Source organism: Bombina bombina, chromosome 4, assembly GCF_027579735.1.
Source record: "Bombina bombina isolate aBomBom1 chromosome 4, aBomBom1.pri, whole genome shotgun sequence".
Lineage (NCBI taxonomy): Eukaryota > Metazoa > Chordata > Amphibia > Anura > Bombinatoridae > Bombina > Bombina bombina.
Window position 1 is genome coordinate 488,306,959 of NC_069502.1, and position 22,757 is coordinate 488,329,715.

At 37.2% G+C, this 22,757-nt stretch overlaps 1 protein-coding gene across 9 annotated transcripts in view; it reads left to right on the top strand.

Moving 5' to 3' along the window:
• The window catches only part of MLIP (muscular LMNA interacting protein), an 868,816-nt gene that overhangs the window by 713,723 nt on the left and 132,336 nt on the right, over window positions 1–22,757 (top strand). For 7 of the 9 annotated variants that reach the window (XM_053710391.1, XM_053710388.1, XM_053710392.1 and 4 more), the window contains one exon: window positions 4,438–4,476. In XM_053710391.1, coding sequence (XP_053566366.1) covers window positions 4,438–4,476 — 39 coding nt within the window. Of the gene's footprint in view, window positions 1–4,437; window positions 4,477–5,061; window positions 5,102–22,757 lie in introns of all 9 variants that reach the window. The other 2 variants (XR_008402011.1, XR_008402012.1) reach the window with 1 other exon arrangement.

Genomic DNA, 22,757 nt, shown 5'->3' on the forward strand with positions numbered 1-22,757 from the left:
TACAAATGAGGAACAGGACTTGGGAATTATTATTTCAGATGATTTAAAACTTTGTAAACAATGTAGTAATGCAGCGAGTGAATGAGTGGATGTATTGGTATAGGTATTTTCAGCAGACATAGTACTTATGCCACTTTATAGATCATTAGTTAGGCCTCATCTTGAGTATTGTGTACAGTTCTGTAGGCCATTTCTTCAGAAGGATATAAACAAACTTGAATTTATGCAGAGGAGGGCTACCAAAATGGTACATGGTCTAAAAAATAAAACTTACCAGGATAGGCTCAATGACCTAAATATGTATAGCTTACAGGGGAAGAGGTGATATGATAGCAAATTTCAAGTACATTAAAGGGCTTAGTAAAACTACGGCTGTGGGTATTTTACATAAAATGGAAAATTCAAGAACAAGGGTTCATGATCTTAAACTAAAGGGTAGTGGATTCAGGTGTAATTTGAGGAAGCACTTCTTTACAGAAAGAGTGACTGATTTATGGAATAAACTTCCTCAAGAGGTAGTAATGACAAACACTGTGGGAGACTTTAAAAATGCCTGGGACAAGCATAAGCCTATCCTTTGAACTAGATAAGTTTATACTTTTAGATAATATCGGGCAGTCTTGCTGGGCCTATGGCTCTTGTCTGCCATCAATATCTATGTTTCTATGCTCTCTCAATCTCTCTCTCTCTCTCTCTCTCTCTCTCTCTCTATATATATATATATATATATATATATATATATATATATACACACACACACACACACACACTAAAATTGAGAAAATTGAGAATTAGCGCTGGACTGTATATTCCCTAAGATATTTATATATCTGGGTAATCAGTATGTAAATAAAGTCTTATTAATAGAAATCTGCATATAGAATGAGGACAAACTAAGAATAGGTAAACAAACCCCAAATATTAGGGTGGTCCACTTATGATAAAATCATAAAACACACATATAAAAAAATCAGTAAAAATGTATAAAAAACATCAGAGAGAAAGTCCCAATGAATAATAATTTATATGTGGTGGGTGAACGTAATCAACAAAACAGTTCATAAAGTTTAGAGAATGGAGAACAAGGGTCCTGGTCCCTTTAGGGTGTCTACTTACACTCTTCTACCTCAATCTGTATGAGGTAAGGGCAGCACAGTGTAGAGATAGTCTGTCACAGACACAAGGCACATCTTGTCTTCAAATAGAATCAATTCTTGTCCAGAGATGCAGTCATAGGTTACATGAAATACAAAGTGAGAGAGAGATAGTGCAACACGGTTTCATTTATTGAAGACACACAAGCATCAATAGGTAATGAGCTCACATTAAGAAACCTCAATACATATGAGGTAATTAAAAGCACTGTTAACAATTGATAAAAAATGTCTCTCAAGCTGAGTGCATCATAAGGACATAGATAATAGCGTTTTCCAAGATAATCCTAATTTTGGAAAATGCCATTATCTATGTCCTTATGAGCATTGTTCAGCTTTATTTTTTTTCATTGGTGCATTCATTCTGATTTTCGTTTTACTAAAATGCAACAAAAATCTGTTTTTTTGTGATAAATGTTTTTTTGTCTGAAAAAAATAATAATAATAAGTAAATACAGTTGTGCTCATAAGTTCACATACCCTGGCAGAATTTAGGATTTCTTTGCCATTTTTCAGAGAATATGAATGATAACACAAAAACTTTTCTTTCACTCATGGTTAGTGTTTGGCTGAAGCCATTTATTATCAATCAACTGTGTTTACTCTTTTTAAATCATAATTACAACAGAAACTACCCAAATGACCCTGATCAAAAGTTTACATACCTTGGTGATTTTGGCCTGATAACATGCACACAAGTTGACACAAAGGGGTTTGAATGGCTATTAAAGTTAACCATCCTCACATGTGATCTGTTTCCTTGTAATTAGTGTGTGTGTGTGTGTGTGTGTGTGTATAAAAGGTCAATGAGTTTCTGGACTCTGCATCTTTCATCCAGTGCTGCACTGATGTTTCTGGATTCTGAGTCATGGGGAAAGCAAAATAATTGTCAAAGGATCTGCGGGAAAAGGTAGTTGAACTATATAAAACAGGAAAGGGATATAAAAAGATATCCAAGGAATTGAGAATGCAAATCAACAGTGTTCAAACTCTAACCAAGAAGTAGAAAATGAGGGGTTCTGTTTGATAACATACTGCATTCATCTTGCCATCAATTCTGACCAAATTTCCTGTGCCTTTGTAGCTCACACATCCCCAAAACATCAGCGATCCACCTCCGTGTTTCACAGTAGGAATGGTATACCTTTCATCATAGGCCTTGTTGACTCCTCTCCAAATGTAGAGTTTATGGTTGTAATTAAAAAGCTTCATTTTGGTCTCATCACTCCAAATGACTTTGTGCCAGAAGGTTTGAGGATGGTCTCTGTGCTGTTTGGCGCATTGTAAGCAACATACTTTGTGGCATTTGTGTAGTAATGGCTTTCTTCTGGCGGCTCAACCATGCAGCCAATCTTTCTTCAGGTGCCTCCTTATTGTGCATCTTGAAACAGCCGCACCACATGTTTTCAGAGACTCCTGTATTTCACCTGAAGTTATTTGTGGGTTTGTCTTTGCATCCCGAAAATTTTTACTGGCAGTAAAACCCCTCATTTTTGACTTCTTGATTAGAGTTTGAATACTGCTGATTTGTATTCTCAATTTCTTGGATATCTTTTTATATCCTTTTCCTGTTTTATACAGTTCAACTACCTTTTCTCGCAGATCCTTTGACAATTCTTTTGCTTTCCCCATGACTCCGAATCCAGAAACGTCAGTGCAGCACTGGATGAAAGATGCAAGGGTCTGTCATGAGTCCAGAAACTCATTGAGCTTTTATACACACACACTAAATACAAGCAAACAGATCACAGGTGACATGGTTACCTTTAATATCCATTCAAACCCCATTGGCTCCTATTTATCAAGGTCTGGCGGACCTGATCCGACAGTGTGGATCAGGTCTGCCAGACCTCGCTGAATATGGCGAGCAATACACTCACCGTATTCAGCATTGCACCAGCACCAGGGAGCTGCTGGTGCAACGCCGCCCCCTGCAGACTCGCGGCCAATTGGCCGCCAGCAGGGGGTGTCAATCAACCCGATCGTACTCGGCAATCGATTTCCGGCGATGTCTGTCCGCCTGCTCAGAGCAGGAGGACAGGTTATGGAGCAGCAGTCTTTGTGACCGCTGCTTTATAACTGCTGTTTCTGGCGAGCCTGCAGGCTTGCCAGAAACACAGGGCATCAAGCTTCATTCAGAGCTTTGTAAATATGCACCAATGTGTCAACTTGTGTGCATGTTATCAGGCCAAAATAAACAGGGTATGTAAACTTTTGATCAGGGTCATTTGGGTAGTTTCTGTTGTCATTATGATTCAAAAAGAGTAAACACAGTTGATTGATAATAAATGGCTTCAGCCAAACACTAACCATGAGTGAAAGAAAAGTTTTTGTAACAAAAAAGAGGGTTTGCAGCTGCACTGATAAGGAGAATAGATGAGGGCTAACAAAAAAAGTTTAAAATAATTAAACCTTTATTGAGACATAAAAATAGACAGTACAGGGCACACAAACTCCCTGACTAGTTTCGTGCTCCATTGAGCACCCTATGATTAAGTGCTCAATGGAGCACGAAACTAGTCAGGGAGTTTGTGTGCCCTGTACTGTCTATTTTTATATGTCTCAATAAAGGTTTAATTATTTTAAACTATTTTTGTTAGCGCTCATCTATTCTCCTTATCAGTGCAGCTGCAAACCCTCTTTTTCGTTACATTTACTTACGGCTGCACCGGCCGTTTTCCTGCAGCTTGCACCCCTGCCGCCTGTGCTTGTTTGGAGTGCTCTGTTTTCCCCGGATGACGTCATCGCTTCCGCATCTGTAGCGTCTGGATCTTTGTGAAGTCAAAGAAAAGTTTTTGTGTTATCATTCATATTCTATGAAAAAAGGCCAATAAATTATAAATTATGCTCGGGTATGTAAACCTATGAGCACGACTGTGTATATATATATATATGTATATATATATATATATATATATATATATATATATATATATATATATATATATATATATATATATATATATATATATATATACCCTTCACAGTATATTTCACAGTAGGTTAATTATAATATTATATATAAATGTTCTCAACCAAGGGTTTTCAAGTTACCCAAAATTGTTATAATTAAAATTTCTTGTCTATTACAATTTAGATGTTTTTAACTTAAATACCTAACTTGCTATTGATTTTATGTTTGTTTTCTATATATCCATCTCAGTGGTTATCCAATTAATCTGTAGCCCTCCACCTGAGCAAGGAAAGTATATCAGTATTTATTTATAATGGTGATGCATTAACCTGTAATAGTATTGTTAATTATTATGTTTGTAATCCACAGGCTTTCCTCCAACCACCAACAAAGGCTGGCAGCCAATCAGTAAGTAATCTGTTTTACAATGTAATGCGGGAGACTTTTTTTCTTGTAGCTTAAAGTACAATCAATGTTGTAAAGAAGAATCTGCTAGTGTTTTACCCAAAGGGAAGTAAACTGCATTAATGGTAATTGAGCTACTTGAATACTGCAAGCTAAGGGATTGTGTGTTTGAGTTTGTTCTAAAACAATGTTAATAGGAAAAGCAAGTACAAATTGCAAACACTTTTAGCACAAAAAAGAAAAAACAGAAAATTAAGATGTATTTTTTATTTTTAAAAATTAAATTACGTAGCTTTCCTCAATTTATATTTACATAACTTGTTCTTTTGTATATCTCTTGATAAATCTCAAAAATATATTTTTCAAAATAAAAAAGCATTCAACTCAGTGAATAACAGAACTCAAGTATCTGTTTAGTATCATATTTAAGTTTAAGTATTTTAAACAATTTCAGAACTCTAAATTTAAAGGGACATGAAGCCCCACATTTTTATTTAATGATTCAGATAGAGCATAACATTTTAAACATGTTTTCAATTTATTTCTGTTATTAAATGTGCTTAATTTTCTCATCATCCTTGGTTAAAGGAGCAGCAGTGCACTAATGAAAACTGTCTGAACACACCAGGTGAGCCAATTACAAGAGGTAGCTCCCAGTAATGTATTGCTGAGCTTACCTAGGTATGATTTTCAACAAGGATACAAAGAGACAAAACCAAATTAAATTATAGAGATAAACTGGAAAGTTGTTTAAAACTGCATGTTTTTTTCAGAATCATGAAAGTTTCATTTTTAATTTGTTCTCTCTTTAAGGATTGCTATCTCTTTAAAGGGACAGTCTACTCCAGAATTTTAATAATTTAAAAAGATAGATAATCCCTTTATTAGTCATACACCACTTTTGCATAACCACCATGTTTAAAATAATACACTTTTTATCTCTGTGATTATCTTGTATCTAAGTACCTGCAGACTGCCCTGTTATTTCATTTCTTTTGACAGACTTGCATTTTAGCCAATCAGTGCTGACTCATAAATAACTTGAGATAAAAGGCGACCTTCAAGGTCTTAGAAATTAGCTTATGAGCCTACCTAGGTTTAGCTTTTAACAAAGAATACTAAGAGAACATTGCAAATTTGATGATAAAAGTAGATTTGAAAGTTGTTTAAAATCGCTTGCCCTATCGGAATCATGAAAGTATAGTTTTGACTAGACTGTCCGATGGTGAGAGAGAGAGAAGAGAGAGCAGAGATAAAGAGAGAGAAGAGAGACAAGGGAAGAAGAGAAAAACATATAGATAGATAGAGAGAGAGAGAAGTTTTCCCCTTTGTGAAACTTTTACAGTACATACACAGTAAACCACATTAGTTAATATAAAAATGTATTAAAAATATTTTTTCTTGTCTTCAGGTATTTGACTGGAAAGGGCTTAAATGATGAATACACATGTATATATGTGTATACAGGGAGTGCAGAATTATTAGGCAAGCTGTATTTTTGAGGATTAATTTTATTATTGAACAACAACCATGTTCTCAATGAACCCAAAAAACTCATTAATATCAAAGCTGAATAGTTTTGGAAGTAGTTTTTAGTTTGTTTTTAGTTTTAGCTATTTTAGGGGGATATCTGTGTGTGCAGGTGACTATTACTGTGCATAATTATTAGGCAACTTAACAAAAAACAAATATATACCCATTTCAATTATTTATTTTTACCAGTGAAACCAATATAACATCTCAACATTCACAAATATACATTTCTGACATTCAAAAGCAAAACAAAAACAAATCAGTGACCAATATAGCCACCTTTCTTTGCAAGGACACTCAAAAGCCTGCCATCCATGGATTCTGTCAGTGTTTTGATCTGTTCACCATCAACATTGCGTGCAGCAGCAACCACAGCCTCCCAGACACTGTTCAGAGAGGTGTACTGTTTTCCCTCCTTGTAAATCTCACATTTGATGATGGACCACAGGTTCTCAATGGGGTTCAGATCAGGTGAACAAGGAGGCCATGTCATTAGATTTTCTTCTCTTATACCCTTTCTTGCCAGCCACGCTGTGGAGTACTTGGACGCATGTGATGGAGCATTGTCCTGCATGAAAATCATGTTTTTCTTGAAGGATGCAGACTTCTTCCTGTACCACTGCTTGAAGAAGGTGTCTTCCAGAAACTGGCAGTAGGACTGGGAGTTGAGCTTGACTCCATCCTCAACCCGAAAAGGCCCCACAAGCTCATCTTTGATGATACCAGCCCAAACCAGTACTCCACCTCCACCTTGCTGGCGTCTGAGTCGGACTGGAGCTCTCTGCCCTTTACCAATCCAGCCACGGGCCCATCCATCTGGCCCATCAAGACTCACTCTCATTTCATCAGTCCATAAAACCTTAGAAAAATCAGTCTTGAGATATTTCTTGGCCCAGTCTTGACGTTTCAGCTTGTGTGTCTTGTTCAGTGGTGGTTGTCTTTCAGCCTTTCTTACCTTGGCCATGTCTCTGAGTATTGCACGGAGGATAGGTGAGAATTGGCGCTTATATCAACCCTAATGCCAAGTATAGAAGGGTCTCTCTCTAAGAACCCTGAGGAGGATAGTAGAATAATGTAAGCGGAAATACTGGCGCTGAAAGCAGGGTAGTACACAAATACAATATACGGGTAACCTAAAAGGGTCTACCTTAGCAGAAATATAATCGTTATAAAAGTCAATAAATGGTAATAGCCTAATATATATCTTAGAAAATATATTTAATAGTGTAAAATTACAATACAATCAAGATTATAAAATCAGTGTTAATAAAATCAGTACATATATACTAAAAAGTTATTAATGGGGCCCTTTAAATTAGTTTGAAAAAACATACAGAAAGGGGAAAGATTAACCACAAATCTATATATATATATATATACTATGATTGAGGATAGAAGAAAACTATACTCAAATAAATATAAGTATAAAGAGGGCAGAGATATTCAAACAGTATAAATAAAAACAAATAGCAATACAAACAGACTTAATAACTGGACGTCCAGCGTAAAAACCAGGGGTTAAAACAGTAATAATCTAGGGTTAAAACAGTATTAACCTGAAAGTGCACTATAGTGAACAAAAACACTCGTGACTAGATGATCATACTAATAGCATTGGATCAAGCTAATGGGCGAGTGAGGTACCTTGCGCTAATCTGTGGAGCACAGATTGAATATTGTTCGTCCTGTACCTCCTCCTGAGGTGGGTGTGTACTCCTAGAGTAGTTCACTTACATCACCCTTTCTGAAAATGTCCAGCTGATTTCGGGAGGAACAGAATGTAAACGATCTCTGGGGTAATAGCAATCCTTTAGATGATGGTAGATAGTAACTTCAAGGCACTCTTATTCTGTGGTGCTTAGTGCAGGTACTAGATCATCTGGCAGTATATTCAATTTGTAGACTGGTGCGCTCCCTCAGAGGGCTGTATTCAAATTCACAGGCCTTGGGGGTAGTGAGCCAGGCGTTGGTAGTTGTCCTGTGTGCTTTTTCAACACAATAGCGATCCTTTCGGCGGCTGTATCAAGTTCACAAGCCTTAAAGGAGTTCAGCTTAGCAGTAGTTCTTCTTGTAGGAAATGAGACACAGTCATCAACCGGTTTCTCCCCTCACTTGGGGCTTTTTCAAGATGTGTTCTCATTGCTGGCAGGTATTCCTTTATAGGGCTATCCTGCATCCTTATTGGTTAGTTCAAAGGGGTGTGTGATCCCAGTTAAGGTGGAATTTGAGTTATATCCCTTAAACTTTTAAGGAGGTATCTTATTGTCTCTTGTAGTTTTTTGGAAATTTCCCGTTGTTAATTTTAGTTTAACAACTAGTATACTAAAAGTACATATTGCTCCGGAAAGGAACAACCATACGTGTAATATGGTCACATCCATGGTGTCAAGTGAAATCGACTTAAATTATGAGTAAAGTCTGTTCAAGAGTTAGTATTTTTTGGAGTCCTCAATTTGATTAAACACATAGGTAGAGGTAAAAGACATATGTCAGTATTGTACAGGGAATATAAAGTTTTTACAGAGTGTTTTACATTTGATAGTTACAAACAGAAGTAAATTAGGGACAAAAAGAGAGAACTGGGGGTTCTCATTGTCTTAGAGTTAAAGTTAAACACATAGGTAAATAATTTTTCCCATATGTGTATATGATACAGAAAATAGACAGACATTCTAGATATTTCATGTTTGGTGGTTGCATATTGGGGCATGTCTCTGAGTATTGCACACCTTGTGCTTTTGGGCACTCCAGTGATGTTGCAGCTCTGAAATATGGCCAAACTGGTGGCAAGTGGCATCTTGACAGCTGCACGCTTGACTTTTCTCAGTTCATGGGCAGTTATTTTGCGCCTTGGTTTTTCCACACGCTTCTTGCGACCCTGTTGACTATTTTGAATGAAACGCTTGATTGTTCGATGATCCCGCTTCAGAAGCTTTGCAATTTTAAGAGTGCTGCATCCCTCTGCAAGATATCTCACTATTTTTGACTTTTCTGAGCCTGTCAAGTCCTTCTTTTGACCCATTTTGCCAAAGGAAAGGAAGTTGCCTAATAATTATGCACACCTGATATAGGGTGTTGATGTCATTAGACCACACCCCTTCTCATTACAGAGATGCACATCACCTAATATGCTTAATTGGTAGTAGGCTTTCGGGCCTATACAGCTTGGAGTAAGACAACATGCATAAAGAGAATGATGTGGTCAAAATACTCATTTGCCTAATAATTCTGCACTCCCTGTACATGTGTATATATGTGCTTAAATGTATATATATATATATATATATATATATATATATATATATATATATATATATAATAGATAGTTAGAGCCCAGCACCATAAGTTTCAATACTGGCTTCCAGCTTGTGTGCTCGTTACTGTGGAGTATCAGGCACACTCCAAGAGATACAGTCCATATATGCAAAGTGTAACAGCACCACAGCACAGTCTTACTTCTTAGAGGTGAAAAATTATTTTATTGAGGTACAACAACCATAAAAAGGCGACGTTTCGGACCTACATGGTCCTTATTCATGCATAGTTAAAATACAACTGAACAAACATTTAAAAAGGGTATCAGAGCCAATCAGGGTTTAGTGTTGTGAACTAATTGGTTTAACTCATACCTGTCCAGGTATTGCAATTTGCTTTACTTAAGTGCCCCCTGGTGGCCCCAAAACATATAACATTTTAAAACAAAAGAATATCTTATAAAAACAAATACAAATCATAGTCCCTATTCAGACCATAAGGGTGTAAAGTATTCAAACGTTTAATCCACCATACTTCTTTTTGTTTTAACTTTAATTCCCTATTGCCCCCTCTTCTATGTATGGGAATATGGTCTATAATTTGAAAGCGGAGTTGGCTAACTGTGTGTCCCATTTGTGTGAAATGTGCAGAAACTGGTAATGACAAATCTTTAGATTTAATAGAGGCGTTATGTTGGCTGAACCTATCCCTGGCAGCCTGGGTGGTCTCGCCAATATAACAAAGCCCACATGGGCATTTAAGTAAATAGATTACATAATTGGTCTGGCATGTATATAATCCATTTATAGTGTATTGTTTTCTTTTATCATTTTGTGCCAGGTATTTGCCTTTAATTATAGAGTTACATTGGGCGCAGTGCAGACAGGGATAACATCCCTTATTTGGTGTAGTTAGGTAGTTAACATTAGATGGTTTGATGGTACCTATATCGGCACTAACAATATTATCCCTAAGGTTTTTAACCCTTCTGTATGAGGGCATGGGGGGTAGTTTGAAAGATTCTACTTCTGGATTATATTTAGACAGTAAGTGCCAATATTTTCTTACTATTCTAAAAACATCACTACTCAGATCACTATACTCCATAGAAAAGACCAATCTGTTAGATCTACTTACTGTGCTGTTTTTAGGATGTTTTTTAGTTTGTTTTCTTTGTATTTTGTCTACCTCTTCAATACTCCTAGCTACTGTCTCTTCTGGATATCCTCTTTGGATAAATTTATTGCCCATAGATTTCAATCTTTCTGGCAATATCTCTTGGTCTTGAACTATTCTCTTTATACGCAATAGCTGGCTCCTGGGTATAGATCTGAACACTGTTTCTGGATGGAAACTTTCATATCTTAGCAATGTATTCCTATCTGTTGGTTTGGTATAAAGATCAGTGCTCAGTTTTGTGCCTTGCTTATAGACAGTAGTATCAAGAAAGTTAACTTTTTGATGAGAATATGTAAGTGTAAATCTAATGCCCACCATGGAGGCATTAATGTCCTCAACAAACTGAATTAAGGACTCCAATGAGCCCCCCCATATGCCAAATTATAGACCATATTCCCATACATAGAAGAGGGGGCAATAGGGAATTAAAGTTAAAACAAAAAGAAGTATGGTGGATTAAACGTTTGAATACTTTACACCCTTATGGTCTGAATAGGGACTATGATTTGTATTTGTTTTTATAAGATATTCTTTTGTTTTAAAATGTTATATGTTTTGGGGCCACCAGGGGGCACTTAAGTAAAGCAAATTGCAATACCTGGACAGGTATGAGTTAAACCAATTAGTTCACAACACTAAACCCTGATTGGCTCTGATACCCTTTTTAAATGTTTGTTCAGTTGTATTTTAACTATGCATGAATAAGGACCATGTAGGTCCGAAACGTCGCCTTTTTATGGTTGTTGTACCTCAATAAAAGAATTTTTCACCTCTAAGAAGTAAGACTGTGCTGTGGTGCTGTTACACTTTGCATATATGGACTATATATATATATATATATATGTATATTCGTATATAAACATAAATACACATTTATACACAGATATACATATTTATATATACATACATACGTTTATATATACATATTTTATACCAGGCTTCTTTTAGCACTTCCCAGAGTTCTTCTTTAGATTTAGGTGGTTGTTTTTTATTTATTTCTCTATCCAGGTGATCCCATACTGCCTTTATAATATTCAGGTCTGGACTCTTTGGAGGCCAGTCCATGACTGTCAGTGTTTATCAGCTGTTTTTCTCTAAAAATATGATTTCACTGCATTAGCAGCGTGCTTGGGATCGCTATCATGCTGAAAAATAAAAACCATTCCCAATCAGGCATTTTCAGAAAGGAATAGCATGATGAATTAAAACCTGTCTGTACTTTTCAGCATTCATAATCCCATCAACAACACTGGCAGAAATGCAGATCCAAACCAGGACATACCCTCCACCATGTTTCACTGAAGGCCGCAAGCACCTTATTCTTCCATCTTTCTCCAACTCTTCTTCTAACATATTGTTGATTATTATACCCAAAACTTTCAAAGATGGTTTTGTCACTCCAATACCCTTTGCCACTGATCTTCATTCCAATCTTTGTGAGTTTAAGCATATCTTAGCCTGTTCACTCTGTTCCCCTTCCGAAAAAGTGTTTTTTTTGGCTTCTACCCTTCCACAAAGACCAAGCTTGATCAAGCTTCTTCAGACTGTAGAAGGGTCAACTTGGCATTCGATGAAGCTACCAGATGCTGAGCCAGGTCCTTGCTGGATTTCCATCAGTCTCTCAAAGAAGAAACTCTGGGAAACTCCTCATCAGATCCTGGCGAGGATCTGAATTAGGACTTGTAGGTTTATTTGAGAGGATAAAAATGAATACAAAAGGATTACATTTAACCTACAATTATAGTCAAGAAACTGTCGGCTAGATTTAGAGTTTTGTCGGTAACGACCCGCGTAGCTAACGCTGGCTTTTTTCTGGCCGCACCTTTTAAATAGCTCTGGTATTGAGAGTTCACAGAATGGCTGTGTTAGGCTCCAAAAAGGGAGCGTACAGGCATATTTAACGCCACTGCAGCTCTCGATACCAGAGTTGCTTAAGGACGCGGCCAGCTTCAAAAACGTGCTTGTGCACGATTCCCCCATAGAAAACAATGGGGCTGTTTGAGCTGAAAAAAAACCTAACACCTGCAAAAAAGCTGCGTTCAGCTCCCCATTGTTTGCTATGGGGAAACACTTCCTACGTCTGCACCTAACACTCTAACATGTACCCCGAGTCTAAACACCCCTAACCTTACACTTATTAACCCCCAATCTGCTGCCCCCGCTATCGCTGACCCCTGCATATTATTATTAACCCTTAATCTGCCGCTCCGTAAACCGCCGCTACTTACATTATCCCTATGTACCCCTAATCTGCTGCCCCTAACACCGCCGACCCATATATTATATTTATTAACCCCTAATCTGCCCCCACAACGTCGCCTCCACCTGCCTACTTTTATTAACCCCTAATCTGCCGAGCGGACCGCACCGCTATTATAATAAAGTTATTAACCCCTAATCCGCCTCACTAACCCTATAATAAATAGTATTAACCCCTAATCTGCCCTCCCTAACATCGCCGATACCTAACTTCAAACATTAACCACTAATCTGCCGACTGGAGCTCAACGCTATTCTAATAAATGTATTAACCCCTAAAGCTAAGTCTAACCCTAACACTAACACCCCCCTAAGTTAAATATAATTTAAATCTAACAAAATTAATTAACTCTTATTAAATAAATTATTCCTATTTAAAGCTAAATACTTACCTGTAAAATAAATCCTAATATAGCTACAATATAAATTATAATTATATTATAGCTATTTTAGGATTTATATTTATTTTACAGGTAACTTTGTATTTATTTTAACCAGGTACAATAGCTATTAAATAGTTAAGAACTATTTAATAGCTAAAATAGTTAAAATAATTACAAATTTACCTGTAAAATAAATCCTAACCTAAGTTACAATTAAACCTAACACTACACTATCAATAAATAAATTAAATAAAATACCTACAATTACCTACAATTAAACCTAACACTACACTATCAATAAATGAATTAAATACAATATCTACAAATAAATACAATTAAATAAACTAACTAAAGTACAAAAAATAAAAAAGAACTAAGTTACAAAAAAATAAAAAAATATTTACAAACATTAGAAAAATATTACAACAATTTTAAACTAATTACACCTACTTTAAGCCCCCTAATAAAATAACAAAGCCCCCAAAATAAAAAAATGCCCTACCCTATTCTAAATTACAAAAGTTCAAAGCTCTTTTATCTTACCAGCCCTGAACAGGGCCTTTTGCGGGACATGCCTCAAGAAATTCAGCTCTTTTGCCTGTAAAAGAATAAATACAATACCCCCCCCCCCCAACATTACAACCCACCACCCACATACCCCTAATCTAACCCAAACCCCCCTTAAATAAACCTAACACTAAGCCCCTGAAGATCTTCCTACCTTGTCTTCACGTCACCGGGTATCACACCGATCCGTCCTGGCTCCGATATCTTCATCCAACCCAAGCGGGGGCTAGACATCCATCGTCTGATGGTTGAAGAAGTCCAGAAGAGGGTCCAAAGTCTTCATCCTATCCGGGAAGAAGAGTAGATCCGGACCGGCAACCATCTTCTTCCAAGCGGCATCTTCTATCTTCATTCGATGAGGACCGGCTCCATCGTGAAGACCTCCAGCGCGGACCCATCTTCTTCCGACGACGTCCAACTGAAGAATGACGGTTCCTTTAAGGGACGTCATCCAAGATGGCGTCCCTCGAATTCCGATTGGCTGATAGGATTCTATCAGCCAATCGGAATTAAGGTAGGAAAATTCTGATTGGCTGATGGAATCAGCCAATCAGAATCAAGTTCAATCTGATTGGCTGATCCGATCAGCCAATCAGATTGAGCTTGCATTCTATTGGCTGTTCCGATCAGCCAATAGAATGCGAGCTCAATTCTAGCCCCAAGAGAATTGAAAAACGTATGTGAGAAGAGATATATAGATAGAGATTTGAAAGGAAATAAAATAACAGGACATTTTCCTTGCTATATATGTAGAGAATGTAAGTACTAAAAAGTAATCCCTCATAATACCCAACACTGGATAAGAGTTCCTCATTAAAGATGTAATTAGAAGTACACAGAAGGGAGTGGTGAATTATGTATAATGTATGTATTATATAGATTAAAGTATACATTTATTAATGTGTATTATGATTGGCAATATCTGTGAATTTATTTCCAATTACAGTACTATATCTTATTTTCTTCTCTTCTCTCTCCTTTTAATTATCGTATCCTCTTTTTCCATTTCCATCTATTTTATTTAATTTTGTGTAATGTTGAATACAATTTCAAACATATTAGTATTTGATAATTATTGAAAATATGCTTTTCTGATTATGTTAATGTTCCACTATTTCAAGTCATGAATAATTGATAGATGAAACTATATAGATAAATAGTAACACTACCTCTCATCTGATAGGGGAAAAAACATTTTTTAACACTTTATAAAGTATTCTTATCTCAGAATGGAACTACCATTATACCAGCTTAAAGGACCACTCAATGCAGTTGAATTCCATAATTAACATTTACATAATTAAAAGACAATGCAATAACACCCACTCTGAATTTTAAATAAGCAGTCGATTTTACTTCTGACAAATGTATTTTTTCTCCCATTTTCCGGCCTACTGTATCATGTGACAGATATCAGCCAATCACAGGCTAGTATACATATACCCTGTGAGTTTGTGCATATGCTCAGCAGGATCTTGTTCCCCAGAAAGTGTGAATATAAAAAGACTGTGCAAAATTTGATAATGGAAGTAAATTGGAAAGTGTCTTAAAACTACATTCTCTATCTGAATCATAAAAGCTTATTTTGACTTGAGCATCCCTTTAAATAAAGACAAAATTATTAGCCAATAGAGAAAGAGATTTGTCTTGATAAGGAGTCATAGACACTACTGAAACTTATCTTGATAAAGCCCGCCATAAGGGAGAAGCGTAGGGTTGCCTGCTCTCTCCTGCAAAAATACTGGACAATTTGGTCATAGTGGGAGATGGAAATCACACATTACCCTTGCAAAAGCCCAAGTTCTTGAACACACCATGTTTTATTTACAAAAAGCAGTCATTGAAACCCTTGGCTGCCATTAACATTAAAATCCCTATTTGTTTCCATGATGCTTGCTAGCAATGCATGTAAGCAGTAGTGATTGTATCCCCTTAAATGCCCTCATTTCTTTATGCTCCATATTTGTAATGCATTGAGACAAAGGAGGCATTTTACAATTAGCTAAAACTCGCCCAGAATTTTTGTGACCAATTTACTGGACAGCCTGCTAAAATACTGGACTGTCAAGTTGAATACTGGAGATTTGGCAACCCTAGTGAAGCGTGTTGAAGGTTAAAGCAGTGTCTGAATCACCACTGTAAGCTTACTTTATTATTGTGCTGTAAATGCAAGCTTATTTCTACAAGGCTGGGGACCTGCATACATAAAAACACTAAGTGCAGAAAATTGAACCCCTGAAAAAGACTGGCATTTGTAGTATCATGCACATGGACAGGAACGTTTCCGTTACTCATACTGGAATCCGTCTATTAAAAATTTTCAAGTTTGGAGACTTTACATATGTATCAGACAACCCAATCAACACCGAAGTCTCCTACTTGTGATGTAAACAACGAATGACAGCAGTGTGATCGAGGAAAGAGTAAAGGCTGTTACACACTGCAAGCGATGCGGAATGAGGCGAAGCAGCTGCTTCGCTCTGCGTCGCATTGCTTCTGAAGTTCAAATATTTCCTCTCTGAGCGCTCAGCTACGTGTCCTGATGCAGCAGAGTGCTCAGAGATGAAAAGGCAGGACACACTGAGCGCACACAGCTGCATGTACACGCTGCGCGTCGCTCCGCTTGCAGTGTTTCACAGCCTTAACAGTGTTCTGAAAGCAAAAAGGTTGCTGATGACTATAAGGTATTTGTTATTAATATTGTGAGCAACTGCTGTTTAAGTGCAAGCATACATATTAAAAATGGAACGGTTTTGCACTTCATAACATTCCTAACACAAGAGTTATTCTGATTAGAAATTGCACAGACTAATTTGACTGGAGGTGGTGTAGGATACTTTTTATCATACAAGTATTTTAAGAATATTTTAGTTTGAGTATATCTCTATTGTGGATATCAATGCTTTAAAGTGGATCCATTACATGTTATATGTTACCAGGAATATTTTAAATATTATTTAGGGAGACATCCCTGATTCTCTTTGACTTGTATTATTGACTATACAAGTTCTACGAGGGGATATTTTAAAGTGATGCTATTTTTGTACATTGAGCATATTAAAATCGTTTGATAACCTCCGTATTTCTAAATTAATGTTTTATATAAATTATAGCCATTTACATTCAAATACTTTTGTTTATTATTATTTATGTGAATAATTTTTATTAGATAGTGTATAAGTGTAACTGTTAATTTTAATGTATTTATTAAGGGCCAGATTACAAGTGTAGTGGTATTTAACGCTTCTGTGCAAGAGTTAACAGCGCTAGAAGTAATTGTTTTCACTTGTGCGCTAATCCGATGTGTGTAAAAAGCCAAACGTAGACTATCGAGTGTGCGATAATCTATTCCCCTATAGAAGTCAATGGAGCAAAAAAAGTGGGGGGAAAAATCTGGCACCCTACTTGGGTCCAAACCCTTTAGCATATTCTCAAGTGCACTAACCCAACATGAAAAATATATATTTAATGCCTTAAGCTTGCTCCAATAAATTCTTTATAAATCCTCCCCTTCTTGCAGTGATTTTATGCATTATGCATTGTTTGGTTCTTTAACAGTAATATGAGGCTCCTTAGCCCTAGGGAAATGTATCCATATACTTTGTGAGATTACTTAGTGCTGGATAGGAATTGCTGATATATCTTTTGTTATTTATTTTACTTTACGCTTTTTCTCCTGCACCATTGGTCTGTTAATATTTAAAATACAGGTCACTGTCACTAGCCCTTTTATAGGTAATACTGGAAGTTGCTGACAACACCTTAGTATAATATATATATATATATATATATATATATATATATATATATATATATATATATATATATATATATATATATATATATATATATATACATATATACTGTATATACATATATATACTGAAACTTGGCTTTCCTTCTCTAACACAACTGCTGTAGCCTCTCTGTCCTATGGCAGCCTACACTTCAGTCACACTCCCAGACCAGCAGACAAAAAAGGAGGGGGAGTAGGAATTCTCCTTTCTTCACACAGTACCTTTCACTGCATTCCTTCACCCCCTCTCTTTCCTTCTCATCTTTTGAAGTTCATGCTATCCGCCTCTTCTCCCCTGTAGCTCTTCGTGTTGCAGTTATCTATTGGCCCCCTGGCCCAGCATCACAATTTCTGGACCACTTTGAAGCCTGGCTTCTACATTTTCTCTCTTGTAATGTCCCTTCTCTCATCTTAGGGGACTTCAACATACCAGTTGATAATCCAAACATGCCTGCTGCCTCTAAACCTCTATCCTTAACTCCTCTTTTGGCCTGTCCCAGTGGACAACATCTCCAACCCACTGTGAGGGCATCTCCATAGACCATGAGGCCTATTTATCAAGCTGTCAATCACAAATACGCTGGAATTCTGCAGCGTTATTGTGGCGAGCTTGATTCGCCTTATTTATCAGAGCCTACAGACTGGCAAAAGTAGAATTTTGCGACGTAACATATGATCCGCTAGTCTCAGTCCTACACAGATTGATGCTTACATCACTACAGATGTTCTGAATGCAAATTTGACACTATCTGACTACTTCTGTAAGTTAACAAAAATCTACGAGGTACACTCACCACTATTCCGGCCCAGCGCACCTGCTTTTCAATCCGCTGCCCTGGAGGATGCCATAGGAATCAATGGGAGTCTGAAAGCAGCGAAAGCTCATGTTCGCTGCTGCCCGATATCCCATTGATACCTATGGGAGAATAAAAGTTATGTTTACACCTAACACCCTAACATGTACCCCGAGTCTAAACACCCCTAATCTGCTGCCCCCAACACCGCCGTCACCTACATTATACTTATTAAACCCTAATCTGCTGCTCCAGACACCGCTGCCACCTACATAAAGTTATTAACCCCTATCCCGCTGCTCCCAGAGCCCACCGCAACTAAATAAAGTTATTAACTCCTAAACCGTCAGCCCCCCACATCGCCATAAACTAAAGTGACCTATTAACCCCTAAACCTAACAACCCGCTAACTTTGTATTAAATATTAACTCATCCCTATCTTATAATAAATTTAAACTTACCTTTAAAATTACATTAAACTATATTAAACTATTAATTAACCTACCCTAACTTTTATAATAAAATTAAATTAAACTATATTAAATAAATAATTAATGTACCCTAACTGTTATACTAAAACTACATTAAACTACAAATTAAATTAACTATATTATATATTTAAAAACATAACCCTACTCAAATAATTTAAATCTACACTAAAAAATTACAGTTACAAAAAACTAACGGCTAGATTTAGAGTTTTGTCGGTAACGACCCGCGTAGCTAATGCTGTCTTTTTTCTGTCCGCTCCTTTAAAATAACTCTGGTATTGAGAGTCCATATAATGTCAGCGTTAGGCTCCAAAAAAGGAGCGTAGAGCATATTTAACACAAATGCAAATCTCGATACCAGAGTTGCTTACGGATGCGGCCAGCCTCAAAAACGTGCTCGTGCACGATTCCCCCATAGGAAACAATGGGGCTGTTTGAGCTGAAAAAAACCTAACACCTGCAAAAAAGCCGTGTTCAGCTCCTAACGCAGCCCCATTGTTTCCTATGGGGAAACACTTCCTACGTCTGCACCTAACACTCTAACATGTACCCCGAGTCTAAACACCCCTAACCTTACACTTATTAACCCCTATTCTGCAGCCCCCGCTATCGCTGACCCCTGTATATTATCTGCCGCTCCGTAAACCGCCGCTACTTACATTATCCCCATGTACCCCTAATCTGCTGCCCCTAACACCTCCGACCCCTATATTATATTTATTAACCCCTAATCTGCCCCCCACAACGTCACCTCCACCTGCCTACACTTATTAACCCCTAATCTACCGACCGGACCGCACCGCTATTATAATAAAGTTATTAACCCCTAATCCGCCTCACTAACCCTAAAATAAATAGTATTAACCCCTAATCTGTCTTCCCTAACATCGCCAACACCTAACTTCAAACATTAACCCCTAATCTGCCTAATTTAGTGCTATAGTTATTAAACCTTTTTTTTCCTTTGCATTTTTTAAAAATATACCCGTTTTACAGACCCTCTCTGCTCTCTGCTGAGTGGGTCTGTTTTTTTTACACAGCGCATCGGGCCAGCTGTATAGTCACAGCCCGGCCAGACCGCGCCATAACATTAAGTGCAGCTTGCTCCTGCTGTCAGACAGAGCAGGAGTGAGCTGCACTTAATTTTATGGCGTGGTCGGGCCGGGCTGTGACTATACAGCTGGCCCAGCAGAGAGTGGGTCTGTAAAACGGGTATATTTTAAAAAAATTCAAAGGGAAAAAAAGGTTTAATAATTATAGCACTAAAATAATGTTATATAATTCTGCACTATGTGCAGAATTATATAACATTATTTTTTAGGTTTACTGTCCCTTTAAGGTTGAAAAAATCCTATTGCCAATAGAATGCGAGCTCAATCCTATTGGCTGATTGGATCAGCCAATAGGATTGAACTTTAATCCTATTGACTGCATCAGCCAATAGGATTTTTTCTACCTTAATTCCAATTGGCTGAATCTAAGGGACGCCATCTTGGATGATGTGACTTAAAGGAACCTTCATTCATCGGGTAGTCGTCGGATGAAGAGGATGCTCTGCGTCGGATGTCTTGTAGATGGACCCGCTCCACGTCGGATGGTTGAAGATAGAAGATGCCGTCTGGATGAAGACTTCTGCCCGTCTGGAGGACCACTTCACCTGGATTGGATGAAGACTTCTCCCGACTTCGCTGAGGACTTTGGCCCCGTTGGATGAAGACTTCTTCCGCTTCCGTGAGGATGGATGTCGGATCTTCAGAACTATAAATCGATCTTCAGGGGGTTAGTGTTAGGTTTTTTTGAGGGTGTATTGGGTGGGTTTTATTTTTTAGGTTAGGGGTTGAGCCAGCAAAAAAGCTTACTGCCCTTTTAAGGGCAATACCCATCCAAATGCCCTTTTCAGGACAATGGGGAGCTTAGGTTTTTTTAGATAGTATTTTCTTGGGGTGGGGGGTGTTTGTATTTTTTTTTACAGGTAAAAGAGCTGATTACTTTGGGGCATTGACTTGCAAAAGGCCCTTTTAAGGGCTATTGGTAGTTTAGTTTAGGCTAGGGGTTTTTTATTTTATGGGGGCTTTTTTATTTTAATATGGCTATTAGATTAGGTGTAATTAGTTTAAATTTGTTTATTATTTTCTGTAATTTAGTGGGGGTTTTTTGTACTTTAGCTTATTTAATTTATTTAATTGTATTTAATTTAGTAAATTTATTTAATTATAGTGTAGAGTTAGATGCTATTGTAACTTAGGTTAGGTTTTATTTTACAGGTATTTCAATTAAGAAAGGTTTGACCTTTTCACATTAGAATCGGCTATTGTTGTGTAAATATAAGTAATCTTTTTAATTCAAATTGTGTTCTTGATCCTCTGTATAATAGTCCTTTAGTGTCTTGCACTCCACAGAGTAAATATATGTAAGCATGCAGTTTATAGCAGGGTCAGGTCAGTCTCGGTCATACATACATTCACATTCAATATACTTAAGTGTGTCCTTTTTATATGTGATTGACCAGTTCCGGTCCACAGAGAGAGCAAAAATAGCGGAATAAGAGCAATATATGTTAAATATCACAAACAGGAACCATGCCTGCATAACATAACGTCTTTATTTCACTCACCACTGCTCCTCTCCTCCTTGGCAACGCTGACCTGACTCCTGCCTGCTCTGTCGACACTGTGTACATTCAGGATCCGTTTGTCCGCTTCCCAAGCAGAGTTCAACCCGGGTAACAGGTGCTGAGAGTAACTGAATCAATTCACCCGGGGAGCTCTTTAAAAATCCAAAAACTTTATTTCCATATATTCAAAAATATTTGCGGCAGCATGAAGACAAGTTGTGTATCTGCCTTAAACATTCATTTCCACCAACGGTAGCGCCAAGGGGTCAGCTGACGCGTTTCGGCTAATCACCATAGTCCAAGCTGTATGACCCACTGTTACACACCCCTGTTTATTTTTTTTTATTTTTGATAAATAAACCTAGAAAGTGTGCTAATCAGAAACCTGACCAAGGCATGTTCTTTGTGACTGATTATATTGACCAATATCACGCTGTGTGTGAAATTATAAGACAAAATCTGTCCATATTGAGTGCAGACGATAGCCTAGCAAACATTGCAAAGAAAGGTTGCCAATTTTCCTATAGAAAAGCAAAGACCATAGGAAATGTAATAGCACCAACAAAACTACAGGAGAACAGGGAAAGTGTGAGTTCTTGGCTAACTTGTGTGGGGGTTTATCCCTGCAGCAATCACACCTGTACAGCATGTGAATACCTTACCCCAGGGAACCAGTTCAGGAGTGAAGCCACTGGGAAAGTGTACAATAACAGAGAGTGCCTAAATTGTAGGGCAACAAATTGTATATACCTTTTAACCTGCAAAACATGTAACATCCAAAATACAGGGTTAACTACTCGTGAAGTAAGGCGCCGTATTAGGGAACATGTAACTAACATTAAAGCAGTCAAAATGACTACCCCTCTTATTGAACATTTTCTTAGAAAACATAATAAGAGTCCTAATACTTTAGGGTGGACAATTATACAGAGGGTGAGACTACCAAAAAGAGGGGGGAATATGAATTACCTTTTATCAAAGCAGGAAGTATTCTGGATGATAAAATTACAGACCAGAATCCCAAAAGGGTTAAACTTGGAATCAGATGTTATAAATTTCTGGGAATAGATTGGTAATGCAGATAACGTAGCAGAGAGCTATACAATACAATAATAAGAAAGAATTCATAAAATGACAATGTAACTCTCACTATAGAACTCCAAGGAAATATATTTTTACCCAGATTGCAAAAGGTTAACAAGCAGAAAACATATCAGTAAAAATAAAATAGAAAAATAATGCCGGTTCCAGTAGTAGTATACAGTCAACTTTATTAATATTAAAAATGAGTGTAACAGAAAGTAAGCAGGGGGAAAAAACATACCCCAATATAGCATTTTTGTACAAAGTCACGGAAGCTTCTGAATAGGACTTAATGAGTAGTTGAAGTTAAAGTAGATTCAAAAAAGGCAG